At 34.3% G+C, this 23125-nt stretch overlaps 1 protein-coding gene across 2 annotated transcripts in view; it reads right to left on the bottom strand.

The window, feature by feature from the left end:
- Vps37a (VPS37A, ESCRT-I subunit) overlaps positions 1–23114 on the bottom strand; it is a 28824-nt gene extending 5710 nt beyond the window's left edge. For both annotated transcript variants that reach the window (XM_004633059.2, XM_023717317.1), the window contains exons 1-9: positions 22688–23114; positions 15754–15828; positions 13983–14097; positions 12312–12412; positions 8918–9143; positions 7191–7261; positions 2828–2955; positions 2681–2739; positions 2534–2602 (exon numbers count right to left, since the gene is read on the bottom strand). In XM_004633059.2, coding sequence (XP_004633116.1) covers positions 2534–2602; positions 2681–2739; positions 2828–2955; positions 7191–7261; positions 8918–9143; positions 12312–12412; positions 13983–14097; positions 15754–15828; positions 22688–22812 — 969 coding nt within the window. In that variant the 5' untranslated portion in view covers positions 22813–23114. The remainder of the gene's footprint in view (positions 1–2533; positions 2603–2680; positions 2740–2827; positions 2956–7190; positions 7262–8917; positions 9144–12311; positions 12413–13982; positions 14098–15753; positions 15829–22687) is intronic.
- Positions 23115–23125: the final 11 nt, after the last annotated feature.

Here is a 23125-nt window from a genome sequence, read left to right as displayed (position 1 = left end):
GAGCTTCCCAAGTGCTGGTATTACAGGAGCGCACTACCATGCCTGGGTTGGTTATCTATCTTTACAAGTCTGGATCACATGTATAATGTTTATTTTGCTTTTGAAAATATGATGGTAAAATATAATGTATTTTTAAATGGTTTTCTTTACCATATTATTGAGTACCTACTATGTGCTAAGCAATGGACCAGGTATTAGGTAATACAGAAGGAGATTAAACAGGACAAGTCCCTGCACTCATATAACCAGCCATTTACTGATGTGGTTCTCACACTTGAGAGTACAAAGCAGTCATTTTCATCAGCTTAAGTGAGCATATGTACAGTCCCTGTAGAGAGATCAAAAATCAAGGTGGATTTTGTTTTTTAATTTTTAAATGTTTCAATAATCATGTAAGCAATTCTTATATAAACATTCAATGGTAAGAATAACTGTTACAGCAGAAGATTTATTGGCTGTCATATTTCTCCTTTGGTTAAGTTTCTTGTTTTCTCCTTTGCTTTTTATATAGCACTAGCATTAATATTTGTACCACATATGCTAAAAACATGTGCTCCCTTTTCTACTTCACTTTTTTAGGATTTTAGTCTATAAATTTGTATATTGTTAAATGTAACAACTGTTGCCTTTATGGTTCTCTTTAATTATGCTTAGAAAGATTTTTTTATACCATAATCTTTGAAAAATCTTAGGAGTCAGTTGCCTTTTATGATTTCCACTGAAAATAGCTTATCTGTAATATCTTTCTATGTCCTTAGAAAAATAATATTTTTCTCCTTACTTCTTTTTTGTTCAACCTCTTTTTTTTGTTGTTCAACCTCTTTCTATTTAGCCTATTTATTTAGATAAACTTTAGAATAATCTGTCAAGATGTCTAAAAAATACTTTTGGGATTTTGATTGGAAATTTATTACAAATTTGTAAGTTATTTTAGGAAGAATGAAATCTTTGTAATACTCTTTCTCATCTATGGATATTCTATGTTGTTCTACAAAAATATGCTTTAATTTCATGAAAGTTTCACTCACTTTATTGAGCTCATTTCTAAGTACCTTATATTTTTTACTGAAGCTGAAAACGATTTTTTCTCTATTTCTTTTTGTAATAGTAAGTGCTGAAACATAGGGACAAATTTTTCCCTAGAATCTTGGATTTGTTTTTGGTAAGCAACTGTTTTACCTCTTCACATATAGTGTACCTCTTTTCTCTTTCTTATCTTATTGTAGTATTTAGAACCTCCTAAGCAACGTTAACTGGTCAGTAACAATGGGACATTACTCCTTTATTCTTGACATTAACAAGATACTGCAAATTCTTAGGCATTAGGTATATTTAATGATGGTTTCTAAACTTTTTTTTAAATAAAAAATTACTTTCTTTCTGTAGCTTACTAGAAGTTTGCTACAGGAATGATGCTGACTGCTGTAAAGATTCTACATGTACAGAGCTGCACTATATGCTGAAGAGTACTTCAGCTGACCCTCACAGGGGCTCTTGCTGAGGTTTAAACTTCCAATTTACATGATGTCAAGGAAGTTACTCAACCTTTTTGTGTTTTGGTTTCTTCATCTGTAAAATGGAAAATGGGGAAAAAAATTACTTCATTGGGTTTGGGACAGTAAAAGGCCAATATGTGTATCGCTGATATAAAATATCTTTTTTTTTTTTTTTTTTGTACCAAGGACTGAACTCAGGACCTTGTGCTTGCCAGCCAGGCACTTAAGCAGCCCTAAAACACCTATTAATTGCACAATATGAGCTATTCTTGTTTCATTATACAGAAGAATCATATTATGTGAAACTCATACATTTATATTCTCTTAGTAATTTTTTCCTGTTTTTTACTTCTATCTTATGATATAGTACATAGGCCTTATCTTCTAAAACTCAATTTCAAAAGAAACATAGTATTATTAACTGTAATACTGCTTATTGGTATGTGCTATAATGATTATATCTTCTTTTTGTTTTGATTTTTGAGACAGGATCTTGCTATGCAATTTGGGATAGTCTTGAACTCAATATGTAGCTTGTAAATTCTTAAACTTACAGTGATCCTTCTTCCTCAGGCTCCTGAATGCTGGGATTACAGGTATGCACCACTTTGCCTGGCCCTCCTTTCTCTTTTATTTTTAAAAGATTTATTTTTTTTTCACCAGTACAGATTAAATTTTATAAACTATAATATTAATATTTTTAATTTGCTGCCTTTTCATTTAAGGTACCTGAACTCTCACAAGTAAGTTTAAAGTTTTATCTTGTTGTTACAAGAGTTACACAGCTTCCATAACTCATCAGAAGTTATTTATGAGAGCTTTTTACATTTTTCTGTTTTAGAATCAGCCATGCTCTTACATGAACACAATGATTTATCATATATCATAACTGGGAGTTTTTTATCTACATTCAAAGGAACTAAACCCTCTAAAGTTAGATGCTTAATAAATGGTTTCTAATAATAATAAGCAATTTGGCCTGTGGTCTTTAGGGTTGGAAGTCTGTATGGGAAAAGAAAAGAACTGGATAATCTTACCTCACTAAGTTCATGCTGCCTTTGCATCTTCTTTTCAAAAGCAGATTTCATTTGTGTAAGTAACTCATACTAAAGGTGAAAATAAAAAATGCTGTTTAATTCTATTTTAAAATTGAATAAATCTCTTCAATATAATCACCAACTCACTTTATCCAAAACAGTTTGCCTTTTCGCTTCTAAACTGGGTTCCAAAAGGAGATTTTTTCCTGTAAGATAAATAAATCTGGTTTACTTCCAAGGATTCACATTTTTGTTTTCCTTAAGAAATTAGAATTGAAGGAAAGGAACACATACGTGCTAATTCCTCTATACTTTTTACTAAGTCATCCTTGTCGGTAATAATTTGTTTTAGTTGAGGTAAGGTCAGAAACTGTTCTAGTAACACCTCCTCTTGTTCATTCATATCTGTGAGTTGTGACACACTAGAAACACAAAAGAAAAAAGGTTGTTAGTGAGTATCATTCATTTACATTTTCTCCATAATAAATATTCATAATTTTCATTTTTATTTAGCTGATAAAATTCTAAATAATTTCCCTACAAACATATAAGGATACTTGTAATCTTAAGAACAAATAACACATCAGTCATAGTATAACATAAGTCTAAAGCAGATTCTTTTTCAGGAAGTACATATAAAGGGAATAACTGGGTCAAATTGAATTTCCAGTTTAGTTTTATTGGGATATACAGATACCCTTTTATAGCAGCACTATTCATAATAGCTAAATCTTGGAAGCTGCCTATATGTGCATGATGAGATGAACAGGTAAAGAAAATGTGGTATTCATACACAATGGAGCACTACTCTGCCAAAAAGAACAAACCTGAGTCATTTGTAGAAAAATGGATGAATCTTGGAACCATAATGTTAAGTAAGATAAATCACACACACAAGCTTAAATATTGCATGTCTTCTCTTATATGAGAAACACAAAATACAGATAAAGTACAAAATAAAATACAGATCATAGGAAATAGGGAGAATGGGAAGTAGATGAAGAGTTAAGGGAAGGGGCTTGAAAAGGGAAGGTTATGAAAAAAATTAAGATATATACATGTACCAAGTCTCCATGAGGAATGTAATCATTATGTACTGTAAACATATACTAACAAAAAATAAAAATTTGAAAAAAAATCCTCAGATTTAACAGAATCTGGAGAAGTGAATTCTGATACAACAATGCATTTGCTTTCATTAAACTACTATGAAGCCAGCTGTTGGCGTGCATGCTGCAATCCCAGAATTTGTAAAGGTGAGGCAGGAGGACTGTCATGAGTTCTAGGCCAGCCTGAACTACACAGTGAGACCGTGTCTTAATCAATAGTAAGTAAGTGACAACTGCGAGAAAGTGTTCATTACACAGTGACCTAAAATCAGTCTAACTCAAGGAAAAAAAAAAGGATGAAACTGTGGGTCGTGGTTTAGCTATAGAATGTCCCCTTAAAGTCTTGTGTGTCTAGAGCTGGGGGTTTTGGAAGATAGCTGGATTATGGGGGTGCTACATGCCATCAGTAGACTGACTCACTGATAAGCTCATAGTTAAATGTGCTTTTAGGAGGTGAGGCATGGCTGGAAGAGGTGCCTATGACCCTGGGTGTGTGTTTTGAGAGGGCTTATAATCCTCCGTGGCTCCTGCTTCTCTGCTTCCTGGCTGCCATGAGGTAAGCAACTTTCCTCTACCATTTTATCTAGCTTGCAACTAGCCCACCATGGATGGAATCACTCTAAACTGCAAGCCAAATTAAACCTCTCTCCCTGTACACTGTGGGAGTTGAGTATTTCTTCCTCATGATAGAAAAGTTGACCAATACTAATATCATCTAGGTCTTGCCGTAATTTTGCTGAAGTTCCTTAAAATAGGAGAGCTATCATATAGTTAGATACTTCTTCTTGTTTTTATTTTTATTTATTTTATTTTTTTGTCTTTCTGATACAGGGTTTCACTATGCAGTTCAGGCTGGCCTTGAGCTCACAGCAACCTTCCTACCTCACCTCCCAAGTGCTGGGATTACAGGCATGTGCCCCTATACCCAGTCTTAATTCTGTTTGATTACGTTAGATTACCACTGATTTCTACAATTTCAAAGATAGGAACTGATCTTAATGATCTGTGAAAATTAACATGTTTAGAACTTGGCATGGTGGCACATGCTTTCAATCCCAGCACTCTAAAAGGCTGAGGGAGGAAGAACACAATTTCACTTGAATCTGAGCGAGACCCTGTACCAAATAAATAAATAAATAGATAAATAATTTTTAAAAAGCAGAACAACTTAACTTGTACTCATTAATCTTAGTCAGAATATGAGTATTGCTATTTTGAAAAATAACAAGTGCCCTTTCAGAGAAATGCATGATTCCAGGTCTAAGAAAAGAAAGGTTCATGCTGACCTCACAGTATTTTCTTACTGTCAGAAATAATACAGGAGCTGATTTAAGTTTCACTCATAAAGACAATTTCTAGACCTCAATGGTACATCAGCTCATTATTCTGAGTTGATAAATAAATGGGAAAACCTTTATCCTGTTTTCCCAGTCTGAAGTATATTTTAGTATAACTAGCTGATTAAAGAGAGCCCTTCATTAAAGAAATCTGGTTAATAAATTCTGGCAGTAGGATTGATAAAATCAGGAAATCACATTTGCAACTCTTTTTTTTTTTTTTTTTTTTTTCAATGTATTTGGTACAGGGCCTCACTACACAGTTCAGGACTCCTAGTGATCCTCCTGTTTTCAGCCTCCCCAGCGCTAAGATTACAGGCATGTGCCACTATACCCGGTCTCAGCTCAGTGTGCCCCGGGGTAGGGCCAGTGTGGCATGTGGTGCTAGGGATCAAATCCCAATCCCTGTGCTTGCCTAAGCAGGCACTTAGTCCACTGGACTATCTTGCTGGCCCTTACATTTGCAACTCTTAATGAAAAAACTGATAATCATTTTAATGGCTTCAACCCAATCTAATCTTAAACCATTACGAAGAGAGCAACCAGACATCATTGCTGCCTTATGCGATGTGTTTAGAGGTTCATACTAACTAGCAAAAGAACTGAACCTAAATCTTATCAATATTTCATTTCTATCCATCAATAGCATGAAATATAGGAAACAGAGTATCTTTAATGGCACCACAAAGATCAATCAGGCAAAAACAAAATCTGGGAGAATCTTTAGGACTAATGATGTATAATAATTATATATATATATATATATATATTCATAAAAGTATAAATACATGTGTGTATCTATGTGTGTGTATAGAGGTGGAAATGATTCATGATTAAAAGAAACTTAACAAAGCCAGTATTCAAGTGAACTCTACCAATAAAAAATTTAAGATACTGAGGAAATAACACTAAAGAATTATCATTGATTTTATTAAAGTATAATGATGACAGTGATTGGGGTGACGGGAGACAGACAGACAGAGACTGACCTTACTCAGTGCTTGCTTTGCATTTACTCAAGAATTCATGGATGAAAATATAGGACCCTGATTTGCTTTAAAATAGGCCTGACTCATACCCAGAGCTGCTCAAGACAAGCCACACACAAGAATATATACACAAAACAAAGAGGTTCTTAACTGTTGATGCTGATTGGTGAATACAGAGGCTTTATTCTCTTAACCATTTTGTAGCTGTGATATTTTGTAAGTTTTTTAAAGCAGAAAAATACTTTTAACTACTGGGGATTGAACTCTAGGGTCTTTGCAATGAGCTACATCCCTAGTCCTTTTTTATGTTTTATTTTGAGACAGGGTGTAAATTACCCACACTCGGCTTGAACGTGTGATTCTCCTGTCACAGCTTTCCAGAAAATGATGGAATTACTTGCATCACCAGGCACCACCAGGCCTGGTTTAAGTAGAACTTTTTTTTAAAGAGAAAAAAAGATGTTTCATAAAATGGGAACTCCTTACCTCATGGGGCTGTGGTGAGCATTATAATTCTTATTAAACTCTGAAGATGCATGTAATGTACTATAAACATCCATTGACTTTTTGTTATTAGCAGAAAATAATAAATCAGTGTAAATCACTGAGTTAAACACAAATGAACTTGTCTTTTAAATTATAGAATTTCTTGTGGACCTAACAATAGCCTTTTGAGTAACAAACCTTCGATTGGGTATAAAGAATACAATGCTTCCCCAAATTGGATGGTCATAAAATGATTTGCTCATGAAGCATCATAGAGGACCAGTGTTCCATGAATAATAGTCCTTAAGGTGAATATTGCTAACTTATTTGTCATAAATTTGGGCTCTGTAAATATAGCTTCCTAATACTATTCAGTAAGTTTTATTCTATTTTTCTATGTACACAGTTTATCTACTAAAATGGGACAATAGCAGATTTAATACAGGGCAAGATATATTTTGAAGTACCAGGAACACTATTCAGAAATTTTTAAAGAATGTAAGCTGTATGTGGGAAAGGACTTGATACCTTGTAACTATTATATTATTCTTAACAGCTAGGGTATAAACTATTCCACCTATAAGACTTAAAATTGATTTATAAAACTTTCCCATAAGATGTTTACAATATAGGAAGAGAGGGTTAGAAAACTGTTTTAATATAGTATGAGATGATCTGATTTATATTTTTAAATAAAATAGTCAAGAATCTCAACTTCATTCTGCAAACTTTTTACCTTAGTTCTGAGAGTTCTGGAAATGCATCAGGGACATCTGGCATCTTGTAACCAAAACCATTTTGGCTTATCTAAAGAAGAGTTTTACAAAGTATTAAGTTTAGCCATCTTTTTGATTCCTCCTATTTACTTATAAAAGTAATTTAAATGTACTATATTCTCAAACTGTTTTCATTATTACAATTTCATCTTTTATTTCCCTTTTGTCCTTATGCTCCTCTTTGTTCTATTGGCTTTTTTTTTCTCCCCCTTTTCAATGTAATTGTACATGTAAGGTTACATTTTTTAAAACCTTCTTTACAGGGCCTTAAAAAAAGCCTGTATCAGCTCTTTTTTGGTCAAGTGTATAGGTATAAAATAAATCTCAAGTGCATCTGTGACAAATGTGAAGAATTATCTATGATAATTAGACATAGACAAATATATTTTTCTTAAGCGAAATACATCAAATATAAAGAAATCTTAATAAGCTTCTAGTAGTGTGAATTATATATCTAAGTAAGACAAAACAGTAGGACAGAGAAACTTACTATCCACTATTTCAATATATATACAAACACATGATTGTTTTACTCTTAAATACTGTATAAAGGTTGTCTTGTAATTTGGTTTATACTAGTTTTTCTAGTTTGTACATAATCTTCATTAACATAATGATGAAAAGTTCCAAAAAGTCCTCTTCAGTATATGCTAAATGATTATAAACTCTGAAATTAGTAATGTTGCATATAATAAAGCTTTACAATGCTTATATATTATGTGAATGATATTCACCATGGTTTAAAGTTGAAAGTTTTAAAAAATACTGGATGTATAAAGTATTAGTATCTCCCTTTGCAACACCTGTCATTTCTTTCTTTCTTTTTTTTTGTATTTTAGTAAGGATCCACAGGGGCCTAAACAGGTGCTTTAATCCGCTGAGCTATTTGGCTGGCCCTACAACTCTCATTTCAAGTTAGCATTCAGAATACATAACTTTCAAATCAATGAGATGCTTAAAGGCCTTAATACGCTATGTTTGCCCTCTTCAATTTGGCACTTATCTCTCCTACATGATTATGCCTTGTGCCTTTGTCTACATACTGTATGACAGCCAAAGAAATTATAAGTGATTTTATAACAATATCATCTGGTTTACACTGCAGTACCTTTGTGGATGCTACGGCCTCTGACAGAATGTCTTATATAACTTATTATTCTTGCAAATTCTTTACCATCTTTTAGAATCTGGCCTCCAAAGTGGGGTGTGGTGGTATATGCCTGTTACCATAGCTGCTTGAGAGGATGGTCAAAAGTTTGAAACAAGCCTGGGCTGCAAAGCAAGACATCCTCCCCCATTATTGTCCCAAACATTTGGCTCGCTTTTATTAAGCATCTACTACTGTATCACATGTAAGGCAGTAGAGATGAAAAAGTGGTTAAAAAAAAAATCAGAATTACATTTTTGTAAAAGTATCCCTACTATTTCTATCTTGGTCTTTGAGAAGAGTGACCAATCCCTCAACTAGGTCTCTCGTATAACTCTACTCTGTCTCATCTCTTCAAGGAATCCATTACTTATATTTAGCTGTTGACCACCTCACTGAGTTTGTTGTGCAAGTTGAAAAATGTGATTTAATATTTCTACATTTTGTGCTTAGTTTAGTAACTGGTACATAATAATAAATGTTTTCTGACTGAATGTGTATTTTATAGGTAAAAACCATAAGGTTACTGAAGATACCAACCAGTGCTGCAGCGTCTGTTATGGGGACGGGCAAAGGCAGACTTGACAGGACGCTAAATGAAGGAGCAGCAGGCTTGGCTGTGGTATAATTTGTTGTTGAAGAAGAAACAGTGTCAGCAACAGATAAAGAAGTGATAGTCCTGTTAGCTTCTTGTGGTGGATATGAAGGGAGAAATGGAAAGCGCTGAGATGTATAAGGAGGCATTCCCCCTGAGTTACTGTATAAGCTAAGGAGAAAAAGAGAAAACGTTAGGCGTAAAATAGGTAAAATCCCTGAGTTATTCTAGCAACAATGATATAAACATGTTTCTCGCAGGTGATGCTTGTTATAATTATGACTGATTAGACACTACATAAAATAATAAAATACAACCCTTCCCAAAAAAGAACTGTCATTCCTTGAAAAGGATAAATGCTCAAGAAAGCATAAAATCCAACTAGCCAGAATTAAAGGGAACAGAGAGACCATGTTTGAATTTTCAGCATTCCATGACATCAATCAGTTTCTTCACAGACGGATAAAGAAACAACACTGAATTCAGAAAATGTATTCAAGTGGATGCTGCTTAGCTTTCACTATATTTGGAAAAAATCTAAGACTGCTTTCTAGAAAATATTAAAGAAAGATTAAATATACAGATGAGCTATTGAACATATTAAAAATAAAAAACAAATTCATATGTAAATATTCATATATATTAAAAAAGAGTGACACAGATATATACTTTCATAGTGATCCTCCTGTCTCAGCCTCCCCAGCACTGGGATTACAGGCATATGCCACCACACCCAGTTTTGGGGTTGGCACAGTGCACCCATGGTTCTGGGGTCAGCAAGGCATGTGGTACTGGGGATCAAACCCAGGCCCTTGCACTCACCAGGCAGGTGCTTAGACCGCTGAGCTATCTCTCCAGCCCCAAGTCACTGTTGTAAAAGACTTCAGGTTATGCATTAAACATATAGTCATCCCTAGCTACTTCGCAGATTGATTTTCATGGACTCACTGTTTCGCAGGTTGTCAAAGAATATTAATTTAAATTAATTTATCATGGATTTCTCATATCGCAAGATTTTTGCGGTAGTGTACAGTACTCTATACATATGCTGTTAAAATTACATAGGTTTACAAGTTTAGAAAATGGTTAAGAATATTAGAAGTGTTCTGAAAGTGTGGAAAAGATTTATAAGAGTGGGGGAAGGGTTTATAAAGCCTTAAAATAAATATAACATCACTACTTTACTGATTTTCACTTATCGTGGGTGTGTCTGGAATGCAACCTTTGCAATACGTAAGGGACCACTGTACTATTAGTCACGAAAATATTTCACTTTGTATTGAAATATGTTCCAAAATTGATAAAACTAAAACAATTTTTTGTGGGAGTACTATTATTTCTTTTTATCATATAAGTTAACCAGAATTGTAAGTTTTGTAGGTAAAAAAAATTTATTATAGATCTTTGAAGGCAACAATAGAAGGTAAATATAAGCAAAATAAGGCACAAATCTGAAAAAGGCAAGGACAGAGATATACTGTCATGCAGCAAACTAAATTACAAAATCATAATAATTTAAAAAAAGCAAAGTACGGGTGAATGAATAAGCAGATGGATGGAAATAAAAACAATTTTAAAAAGCCTAAACACATGGAAATTAAGATATAATAGAGACAGACACTCCTACACATGAATAATAGTCAATAAATACTTTTGAGATATTTGGACAAATTACAAGTCAGATCTTCATGTTCACAATAGGATAAAAACCAAATGGATCAAGGATTTAATTTTTTTGAAAACTCAAATGATCCACCAGAAATAAATGGGAAATTTCAACTTTACAGTGGGAAAGAACTTTGTGATCTCAATTCAGAAGGTAAAAGAGAAAATAACAAATTCCATAACATAAAAGAAACTTTGTATGATAAGCTCCTTATAAAAATTAATGAAGCTGGGAGTTTAGCTCAGTAATAGGGTGCTTATCTAGTTTGCTGTAGACCTAAGGTTCAATCTCCAGCACTATAAAAAAACAAGACAAATGTGAAAATATTTGAAATTAGTATCATCACACATAAAAGGATAATTTTTCAAATGTATAATGAATTCCTTAAATTGATAAAGAACTTTCAAACCAATAACAAGGTAAACAATAGAAGGCTATATACATGTTATAAAAAAGAAAGAATATTTCTAAAGCTTAGGAAAATATGCTGAGCTTCATTATTAAGATAAATATAAATAAAATTATGCTAGCATACAATTTTTTGCCTATAAATAGGCAAAAGTCCATTTTGGCAATACACTATGCTAAAAAAAAAAAGAGTATGGTGAAATAGGCATTATTTTTAGGAGAGAAATTGGTACAATTACAAATTGTAATGGCAATTTTGCTGTGTTTATCACAGCTGCAAATCTGCAGGCTACTTCTAGACTCTACTCAGCAGATAAGCAAATATTTGGAAAAATATTTACTGTAGTGCTGAGGACACTGAAAAGAATCTTTTGGGAAAGATTAGATAAACATGATCAAAGAAGCTTTACTGGTAATAAATTATAGTACATCCATAAAACAAACGTTTTGCTGTATTATAAACAATTTAAGTAAATTTCTCTGGAACATTAAGATCTTAATATTTAAAATGTGGACTGTTAAGATTTAAGAAAGTAAAACCAATAAAAAAATTAAGTATCTATTTGATCCAGAAAAAAAATAAAATGGTAACATCCTTGGGTCAACAATGAATATTTACACAGGAATAAGAATATTAAGTATGGACTTAATGTAAAAATGATATAACCTCAGTGGGCCAATAAAGAGAGAAGTTTTATGAAAGAAAGCTATAACTCTTATCTATCATAATAGGAGATAAACAGATACTATCTAAAATCAAGGGGTAGCAGCATAAACACACTATTTAGAAAGATGAAGGTAAATATTAGAAGAAATAGTTAAAAGAGGAAAACACAGTACCCACTGAAGAGTGTGGACATATTTATATGAATTTAGGGATGTAGAAATCACAGAGCTATCTTTTAACATCATTTGAATTTTTTATACAATATATGTATTTTTAAATTTTATTTTTTATTTACATATATATTATTTTGTTCCAGGAATTGAACTCAGGACCTTGCACTTGCTAGGCAGGCATTTGTACCACTGAATTATATCCCCAGTGCTTTATTTTTTTTCAGACAGGTTCTCACACTGTAGTTCAGTCTGGCCTTGAACTATGTAGCCTAGACTGGCCTCAAACTTGTGGCAACCTTCCTACCTCAGTCTTCTGAGTGCTGGGATTACAGATGTGTATCACAATGCTCAGCATATCCTATATCTTGATTTACATGCTAAATGAAAGTATATGCAAATTTTTTATTCACCATACATACACTTACTATGGAAATGCTGTTGAAGTAGGAGCTAGAACTGGAGGATTCTTCCAGAATTCATCCAAAAGACTCTGAATAATTTTCCCAAGATCTGAATGCATTGTAAACTGAAAGTAACAGTAATACATGATGATTAGTACCACTTTTAAAAAATATAAATACTAGAGGAGCTGTGGGGATAAAGAAACCCTTTTCCACTGTTGGTGGGAATATAGACTTGTACAATCACTATGGAAATCAGTGTAGAAATTTCTCAGAAAGCTAGGATTGGAGGTCCCATTCAACCCAGTTATTTCCCTCCTGGGAATCTCTCCAAGTGGACTGAAAACACTGTACCGTAGTGATATATGTGCACACATGTTTACAGCAGCACAATTTGTCATAGCTAAATCTTGCAAACAATCCAAATGCCCCAAAACCAATGAATGGACAAAAAAGATGTGGTAATTTTACACAATAGAGCATTTACTCAATTATAAAAAAAGAGCTAAGCTCGAGGCTTTTATAGGTAAATGGATACAACTAGAGACCATACTCATAAGTGAAATAAATCAGACCAGCATGTGCAAGAAACCGAAAGAGTGAATAATATCTGAAAGGTACAATAGATACTGTGAAAGAGAAAGTATTCAAGGGCAAGGAAAAACTGGGATGAGGAAAAAGATGGTGGGGGTTAAGAGATATATTTATGTATGTATGCAGGATGGCTTATATAAGTGCACTGCTGACTTTTGCTGGTCTACAGGGGAGAGCAATTGAGGCTTGAATTTTTTTTCTTGTCCTTTTTGTTATAACGTTTTTCTTTCTTTTTTTCTTTTACCAATTTTGTATGCTTATGTCTGGCAATCTGGACAACTAATTTGAAGACATTATACAATACAGCAATTATTATTGAATTCATATTGTTTTGTTTGGTGATATTCTGTAATATTTTGGTTTTTTTACTATTTTGTATTCTCTTTAGATTACAAAAATATTATTAAAGTCTCATTGGTGAGAGTCATTCTAAATCTTAACCTACTTTAAAGGCCAAGAATTAACATAAAATTAAAGATATTGTGTTAACATAACAGTGATATACAATTTACATTTCTTGAGGTTTGATACTATAAATATTTGCAATTAGCAAAACAGGTTTGAAGTTCATGCAATCAATAATTAGGTAAATGGGCCAGTGAGATAGCTCAGCAGTCTAACACACCTGCTTAGGCAAGCTTAGGCAGGCGCAGGGGACCATGGTTTGATCCCCAGCACTACAATACCAAGCCAGCCCCACTGTCAGGGCGGGCTGAGCCAGCACCCCCCTCCCAAATTAATGTAGGCAAAATATTTCCACATTTCACTGCTTACAAATTGAGAGTTCAAAGGTAGATAATGAGAGTATATTTAAGTTACAGTCCCTCATGTTAACCAATCATATCATATCCAAGAACTTCAAAGCATAGTGTTAAGTAAACACAGCATTTTCTATTATATAACATAAAATTATTGGAAACTTTTTGGAAAATTATTATAAAATGAAATTCCAACTTATCACATTTCTAAAACATTCAATAGAAAAGTAATATACTTCTTTACTAAATATATATAAATTATTCATAAATTATAAATTTTACATACATTGCTAGTAAAAATTACAAAATTAGCATAATTATAAGTAAATTATAGCATACATACATTGCTTACTAATGGAGAGGTAACATATACTCCTTGTTTATCCACTAAGTGATGTCGTATTGGTGGATAAACACTGATCACTGGTTTTTCCTGAGGAAACTGTGGAGGAAGTAATCTGGTAAAGATGAAAAACAAAATCAGAAAATGTTACATCATATAGTCAAAATACTAAAAACACCCAAAAATCAAAAAACAAAAAAAAGTTAAAAGGAAATTAAATTTTAACTTTCATTTTTTAATTTTTTTTTTTTTAATTTATTTTTTGGTACTGGGATCGAACTTGGGACCTTGCACTTGCCAGGCAGGTGCTTATGCTGCTGAGTTGTACCCATGCCCCTAAATTTTAACATTTTTAATGGATTATTTAGTAATAAGTGCTCTATTATGATTGTTGACTGAAAATGCACAGACTTCTTTATGTGGACACCTTCAACTACAGAGGAGTTTTCTGACTATTCCAATTAATTGTTTTCAAATACAATATACAAGCTTATACAAAAATCTCAGCTACAAATTAGACCAAGTATTTGTTTTAGGTTATTCATACATACACAGTCTGGCTATTTATTAGGTCACAGGTTCTAGCCATATAGTTTTCTTGTGTTTTATTAAAAACAAAACTTTTTTTTTTTGCAGTACCAGGGATTGAATTCAGGACCCTGCACTTGCCAGACAAGTACTTATTCTATTGAGCTATCTCCCTGGCCCAAAAAACCTTTCGTGATGCTGCCAATAATTACTTCACAATCTGTTTCTAAAGATTAAATAGATAGTTGGAAAGTACTGGGATTCAAATATGGTATCTGTCATCATGTCTTGGTTCTACCTGACCCTTTGCTAATTGTCATAATTAACACTACTTTCTCAACTTAGAGGTCAACCACAGGTTTCAAGTAAAGTACAGTAAGTTCTCAATACAATAAGTAAAAAAAATCTTTTTTTAAAAATATTACAAAATTAAGATTAGCAGATCAAGTCTTTAAAAATGAATTTATTGAATATAGAATAGTGCTTTTCAAATCTCTTAAACTTGGCATATTTCTCTTTAAATTTCCTCTGTTTCCCTGTGGGCTCAAAAAACTTTCTGCTGGCAGTACTGTCAAGGAAAAAAACAAGTCACTTGTGGTGACCCATGCATATAATTCCAAAAGTAGGGAAACAGAGACAGGAAGATTGTCACAAGTTCAAGACCAGCCTGAACTACATATACAGACACTTGTTAAAAAAAAAAATGAAGAGAGGAGGACAAGAAGGGGAAAGAAGAGGAAGAGGAAGAGGAAGGGGAGAAGGAAAAGATGATAACCAAAGCCAAAGATTTTTCAACTAGTTTGGTAAAATAGGCAATAAATGGCTTCTGAAGTCAACCAAACTGAGTTTGTATTATGTTATTTAGTAACCATGCATCTATAATCGTTCTAATTTGCAGGGCTGTTCTGAAGACTCAAAAAGATCATATAAGTCAAGTTAACATAGCTTTAATGTTTGGCAGAGTTATATATCCATGTTTCAATGCATTCACGAATGTAGTATGAACAAGGCCTCCTATGTATAGGTACTGTGTTGGACAGTTAGGTGATTCAAATAAACACAGCATGGTTTATTCTTCAAGTTGAGCCTTTTAAAAATTTTTATTTCATTAAATGATATATTATTTTATGAATTATAGTTACTTGAAATAAGTTTACTTCAAGTATCTTCTAACAAAAACTAAGAAGAAAAACAAAACATTTTAAATTCTATTACATGAAAAGTAGGATACAATTCTACTCACATATTAATGTTAATTGTCAGGTTGTTCACGGTGAATGGCAATCTATATTCCACATCTTTTTGTATTTCAGCTATACTGTAAGAGAATATTTAAAAATGTTGTAAAACTATTAGCATCAAAAACAAATGTTATAAGATGAAAGAGGAGAAAATGGAAGAAAGGAAGTAAAAAGAATTAAGATTCTGTATATACATATATCAACTCCCCAAAATGAACAAAATCATCATGTACTTTAAATATGTACCATAAAAATTTTCAAAAGAAATGAAAATAAAAGATGCTGAGGGAAACAGGCAAAGAAAAATCTCTTGTATTGTTATTAGCAATAGTTTAATTTATTATTTGTTTGTTTTTGAGACAGGGTCTCGCTATGCAGTTCAATCTGGTCTTGAGCTCACTCTGTAGCCCAGGCTGGTCTTGAACTTGCAATGATCCTCCTGCCTCAGCCTCCTCAGTGCTAGGGATTATAGGTGTGTGCCACCATGCCTGGCTTAATTTACTACCCTTAAAATGATGTCTCCAGTTTCATCCTCTTTTCCTACCAATGTCATGAATTCATTTTCACTAAGGCAGCATAAGACTCCATTATATACAAGTACCATATTTTCTTTGTTCAGTCAGTCATTGAAAGACTTAGACTGATTTCACAACTTGCCTATTGTAAGTAATATGGGTATTGTATACCAACTTTCATTACTTTGGAGACACAAGAAACAATATAACTAGATCATGTGGTAGTTCTATTTTTAGTTGTTTTAGGAATCTCCATACTGGCTATATTAATTTATATTCTTACCAACTGTATGAAAGTTCCTTTTTCTTTCATCCTTACTACCATTAGTTTTTGTATTCTAGACTACGAAGACATGTATGACATGGATATGCAGAGATAAGGGATTTTTGGAGCTAGATGCCCCACAATTCCCAGAGTACATGTTTAAAGATTAAAATATAGCTTATAGGGCCAGGAGTCCAAGTTGGATCAAAACATACTGCCTTAGGGAATAAATGGTCAGGCCTTCTTTCCATACTCCAATTAATCACTTAGATTGGCCCTAAGGCTAATCATGTAGCAGACTACCCTAACCTTCCTGGACCATCTTTTTTCTTTCTTTGCCTCTTGACTACTGTAAGAAGAGTGGTGGAAGCCATGCAACCCTATCACAATGCATCCTCACTATAGGCTAAAAGTAACAGAGCCCAGTGACCACAGACTGAAACCTCTGAACCTGTGAGTCAGAATAAAACTTTTTTCCTTCTAAGTTATTTATCTCAGGTATTTTGTCACAGTGATTAAAAGCTGATTAACACACTATTATTTTTAAGGTCAACAGAGGAAAATCTAGTTGGCATTTATGGAGTACCTACTGTGTGTCAGATAATATTCTGGAATATTCTAAATTCTTCACATGTTGTGCTTTACTAAGGTACTAGGTACATTTCATTGGTACATTAACTCTTTGGAATGGACTTGTTTTCTAAATGGAAAGTTAAAAGTAGGACTACCAGAGACAAACGGGCTGCAAATAAGCTTGTGAGAAATTCATAAAACATTAGTAGGCTAAAAGCATGTAGAATAAGAGGCAAAAGTTTTTATCATACTGATTGTATTGAAGGGGAAAATTAATGTAATTTGTCATAAGCCTCATATGGACTAATTACACTTCTAACCTTTTAGTTATTATCTAAATATAAAAATCCTATGAGGGCTGAGAATGTAGCTCAATGATATATAACTTTCCCAGCATTTCTTAGGTTCAATCCCCAGCACTGCCAACAAATAAAACAAAAATCCTGCATGACAAGAAACACAATTTGTAGCTTTACAGATGGAAACTGAAGAATCAGAGTAATTGAGTACTTAATAAAGAGCTCATATGGCTAGCACATGTTAACACCAGAATTGGACGTTAGGAAGATTTACTATAAAGCTTTTATTCTTCTATGTCATAATGATCTTTCTGGCTTCCATTCAGGATATTCAGCTACTTCTGTTTTCTGTCCTTAAGACTATAATTATATTGAGGTACCTAGGAAATGCAGACTTGCACAGAGCAATAAGAGATCAAGCCACTCTCATTTTGGTGGTCACATGGTCAATAAATGCTATGTGATAACCCAAGATTGCTTTGATAGTTGATGTCACATGTATACCCCTCCTGACTCCTTACTCTGGCCTACAATCATTGTGACCCTATTACTTGTATCAGAATGGAAGATTACAAAAAAAAAAATCTGATAAATATCTTCACTCTCAAATTAGATATTCTTGTTGAAAATAAAAGCAAAATAGCACCAGAATTATGATGTAACTCATTATTAAAATGCATGTAGAAGTTCTTTACCTGGAAGACTCAAGTAAAAATACAGTATATTTGTATAATTTTGAATATAAATTATTGTAAGTAATAATTATTACAACAGAGCTACAGGGTGTTGTTTTAGAGACAAAAAATTAATAAAGAAGCTAATTAACTGTAGATATTGTGAAAGAAGAGAGACCTAGGTAGTTAGAATAATCACTATTAACACCATCAATTTTTAATATTTTCTGGATATGGGTGTAATACAGAGCAATACTAATTAACAGCTCCACCTCTGAAGAATCTAAATATTGGATTTGGTGAGCATAATCCCCTTGGCTATTTTCAACTGGAAGTAACTGAAAGCCATGGTAAAAATGGCTATAACAGTGAGGAGACATTTATCTTAAACAATAAGGAGTACAGAAGAAAGGCGATTTCAGAGTTAGTTAATTTAGCACCAAACACTATCTTTTTATTCTACTCAATTCAATAGTCAGCTTTTACTCAAAATCCAAACAGTTGCAAAAGTCTCATAATAAATTCAAAACATTAAAGGTATTTCTCTCTCCCATCCCCCCCCATCAACAGACTTCCCTCCAACTCTCACTGAACAAAATTAAGTCAAGTCCAAATTGCACAACAAGGCATAAAAGGTTGGGACCACCATCACTAGTGTAAACAATCACTATTTACTTCTTTCTCTTTGGGTTGAAAGAGCCCAACCTCAGCTATCTCTGTAGTCCCACAAAAAAAAAAAAAAAAAAGGTAAATGGAATAAAAATCGGTGTTTTTTCAAGAAAGTAAAGGAAATGGATTTGGGTAGGAAACCAAGTTTCTCATAAAGTATCAGGAGGTTGAAGAGATAGCAGAATTAGTTATCTTCCTGAAAATAGGTCAGACACTGTAATGCTAAACTGAATAATGTAATAATTGCCCAGAAGATAATACTTGAGTACAGTTTACATAGCTTTCAGTTTCCATTTTCATGGTATGTTTTAAAAACAGAGTATCATGCTTTGGTCACCTTTTTTGGATCATCTCTAATAATTTAATACTTGCCCTGCACACTACAGTACTGAGCCTAGTTGTTTTTTTTTTTTTTTTTTTTTCATATTTAGGATCGGGTCTACAGGGTCTTACTACATAGCCCTGACTTGTAGTGATTCACTTGGTTTTAGCCTTCCAAGAGCTCAGATTACAAGCACGCACCACCACACTCAGTCTCAATCACTGTCTCAGCGTGCCCCTGGTGAAGCCCGGCTGCTGTGCTCTGGCTCTGCCTAAGCAGGTGTTTTAGTCTGCTGAGCTATCTGGCCAGCCCTCTAGTTTTTTAAAAAATCCACAAAATTAACCTAATCTGTTAATGACACCTGAGGGAAGTGAGAAAATAGCCATTTATTAAGGCAACTAAAAATGAATTAATATCCACTAGAGAAAGAGATTTAAGTAAACTATTGAAATGGACTTTTTAGAGTTATAAGGAGCTAGAAAAAAAAAAAGAGTGGGAAGGAAAATGAAAGGATAGATTGGGGAAGTTTACTCAGTAAAGCAGAAGAAAAATCTTTGGATACTTTTAGTCAGGAGTGCTACTGACTTTACTTTTGAAAGAAAAAAAAAAGAATATGAAGTATGAGAGGATGACAGCATAGAAGAAAATCAGTGATATTTTGTTATTGCTGTTGTTTGCTTTTTTTGAGAAAGGTCTTCATGTGCAGTTCAGGCTGGTCTTGAATTCACAGTGATCCTCCTGCCTCAATGTCCCAAGTGCTGAGATTACAGATGTGTGCCACTATACTCTACTGATGTTTATAATTCAGCGAGATTTTGTACGATTCATAAAAATTGAAACAATCTTTTAACTTTTACACAGTACACTTCATAATAGCCAATCTTGGTATGTTTGTATAAAAATCTTTGATGGTGGACAACTATTTTGGCCAATATAACTATCTTAAAAATATGTCATTAAAAATAAAAGGGTACATTTAAAAAGAGTATGGTAGATGGCAATTTTTTTTTCTGGGATTATAAAATTTTTTCAAAACTGGAACGATATAATCTACTTAAATGTCTCCAGAATTACCTAAGCATAATTTGTAAATGTGAAATATTTTAATGAATAAAACTTTTGTAAAAGAATTTACAGAATAAAATGTTTAAAATTGTATGTTTATCACCCTACTATGTAGCTAATATCCCAAATTCAAAGTTCAGGTCCAAAAAATAACATAAATGTATCCTTTCTTCATTCAATTCAAGTCTTACTATCCTCTTTCAACTATAAGAACTCCTTTGATGACCAGTTACTGCTTTACAATCTCATTTTATTTGGGAGACCAAAAACAAAGTTTAGATCAATCACTTTCCTTATCTCCCAGCTATTAGAATATTTCAAAAATTCAATTCTAACCTGAAGGAATAAAAATTTTCCAGCACTAGTAACATTTATCAGAATATACTGCTTAAAGGTAATTCATTCCAAAGGTGTGCTTCTAAAAAGTATTTCTTCAATAGCAGGACTAGTACAGTATACAGATTTCCAAGATGACAACTTCTAAGGGTACAAGCTTGTTTGTTGCGTCACCTTATTTTATAATCATATTTTGTAAGAGCTTCTCTTTGTTAGCACAGAACATGATTTAGAATAAGGCTGATCTATGTTGGAACTCAGAAAATAGTAACCTAAAGGTTGGCACTTCAGCATATTAAATACTCTGAACTATTGAGAGTAGGTCTCAGAAGCAAAGTCTCTCTTTTTCCTGCTTCATATCCCTCCTCTTTCTTTTTCAAAGCAGTCATAAAAACCAAATTTCCTCTTTTGCAAGGTAGGTCAAAGAAACCAGAACTTTTGTGTACCACAAGGCAAGTCACAATACCCTGAGAAGTCTCTCTCTCTTTTTTTTTTTTTTTTTTTTGTCTCCCTAGAAGATCCTCATTCCAAAAGGGTTCTACATGGTACTCATGCCTGAAAAAAAGGAATGCTACCATGGTCACGTAGGATCTGGACAGGTGTTGCAGTGTCTCTTCACTTCCATTTACTACCATGATATCATATCAATTTGCCAATCATATTTCTACAGTGTCCATTCCTCCTATGACCTAAGCATAAAAATAGTTTTCCTCTGCTTTTGGATTTTCATTTCTGAAGGCTCCCATGCCAAATAAAATTTTGGCAAAATGAATTTGTTGTACTTTTCAGTTGTAAACTGTCTTTTGTTACAGAAACAATACATCAGCTATGATCCTTAGGACAGGTGAGGAAAGGTTTTTATTCATAAGAATTTTATGAACTTAATCTTTCAAATAAAGTCTCCAATAAGACCTTGCCACTCTTTTCTGTTAAAAAAAATCCAAATTTTCCATTTTTGAAAGTTCTGAACAAGAATAATTAAGACAAAGAATCAAGAAACACCTAAAGTTCAATCAGCAAAAGGCCTTATTTTAGCCAAATTGTGTAGGAGATTTTTCTCATAACACATTTAAAACTATTCTAGATTATCACTTACTTGCTTGGGGGGAAAAATTACTGAGGTATAACAGATAAAATAGCCCCTAATAGTCTGTTTAATAAGAATTGCTCAATTTTCTTGAGACATATTTTTAAATGTATGAGAGTTTTCTAAGGGCTCGATTTTAACCATGTGGACATCTCTACATAAAACACAGACTCTACAACTATTAAATGTAACTGTAAAACTCATATAGCATAATTTAGATTTTTTTTTTTTTTTTTGGTCATTTTTAGACAGGGTCTCACTATGCAGTTCAGGTTGGCCTTGAACTCACTTTATAGCCTGGAACTTGAAGTGATTCTCTAGCCTTAGCCTTCAAAGTAGGGAGATTATAGGAGTGAGCCCCCACGTCCAGCCAAAGCAGTCTTATTTTTGAAAACCACTGGAGGCCACAGACATTTGCAATATAAAGGGATAGAGTAAACCAGGTAAGAGTTAAAATAACTTAAACAGTAAAATATTTCTTATCTGCCCACAATGAAACCCTCCTAAAACAGAACAATCCAGATGAACATATAGCAATTCCTGAGAATATGGTCAAGAGTATTAAGAAAATGAGGAATGTATAGACAGTTGCAGTTGTGAGATGGGGAGAGGTTATTGGACCAAAACAAGTTTTTAGAGACCCGAGAGGATTGACTGTCACTTGAAGAATTCACCGATGAAAAACTTGGGCTTCCCTTTCTTTGGATGTTGCAACAGTTTTGTCTGCCACTTTGTGAAACTTGGGAAGATTACTCTTTGCAATTCTCTTGAGCCAAGTATATATAATATTCTAACAATTCAGCCAGTACTGCCGTCAGGTGTGCAAAGAGATTAATGAGAAGGCCAGCAGTATCAGGGGATGTTGCTACAACAGACTAGGAGATTACTGTCAGGGTCGATGTGTCAGGAAGGCTGAAGCGCTAAGCAGTGGTGGGCCGGAGGCACGGGGGCTCCAGGGGGAAAGAGTAACCTGGGGTAGGAATGGGAGAGGCGGAGCGTCACCCACAGCGAAGTGAGGTCGACCGAGAGGAGACAGCCCAGGGCACTGGGCCTGAGGCGCCCAGAGGGTGGTTAGCAGCAGCCCGCCCTCCGCCCTACTTTTCCCACGTCGGAAAACGCAGCGACCGTCACCTGGAGTGGGAGTTCCTGAGGGACTCGATCAAGCGCTGCTTCTGCTGTTGGAGGCTGGTGAGACCACCGGGAGACCCAGCTGCGGAGGAGGCGGCGCTCTTGGTCAGGGGAAAGAGCCAGCTCATTCTCCTGGGGTCCCCGGGCCCCAGGCCCTAGAAGCCTCTGGCCTGCTTCTCCCAGCTGCTCAGCCCACAGTTCTTCAGAGGCAGAGACGCCCGGGGCCCAAGCGCTCAGGGACTGCGTCTTCACTACGAAAGTAAGGTTCGCGGCACCGGCTTCTGGGGGACACTCTACTAGTGCAAACAGCTGGAGAGGGCAACTTGCCTTCCGGGACAAGCAGCCCCACCTTCGCGGCTCAGACGACTAAACCAGCCAGTCAGGCAGCCTGCAGGCCCAGCGTTCCACTACCCGAGCCGCCTCCACCCGCGTGCCCCGCCC

Source organism: Octodon degus, unplaced genomic scaffold (assembly GCF_000260255.1).
Source record: "Octodon degus isolate 3935 unplaced genomic scaffold, OctDeg1.0 scaffold00051, whole genome shotgun sequence".
NCBI classification, from domain to species: Eukaryota; Metazoa; Chordata; class Mammalia; order Rodentia; family Octodontidae; genus Octodon; species Octodon degus.
This window is presented reverse-complemented; position numbering and strand designations above follow the sequence as displayed.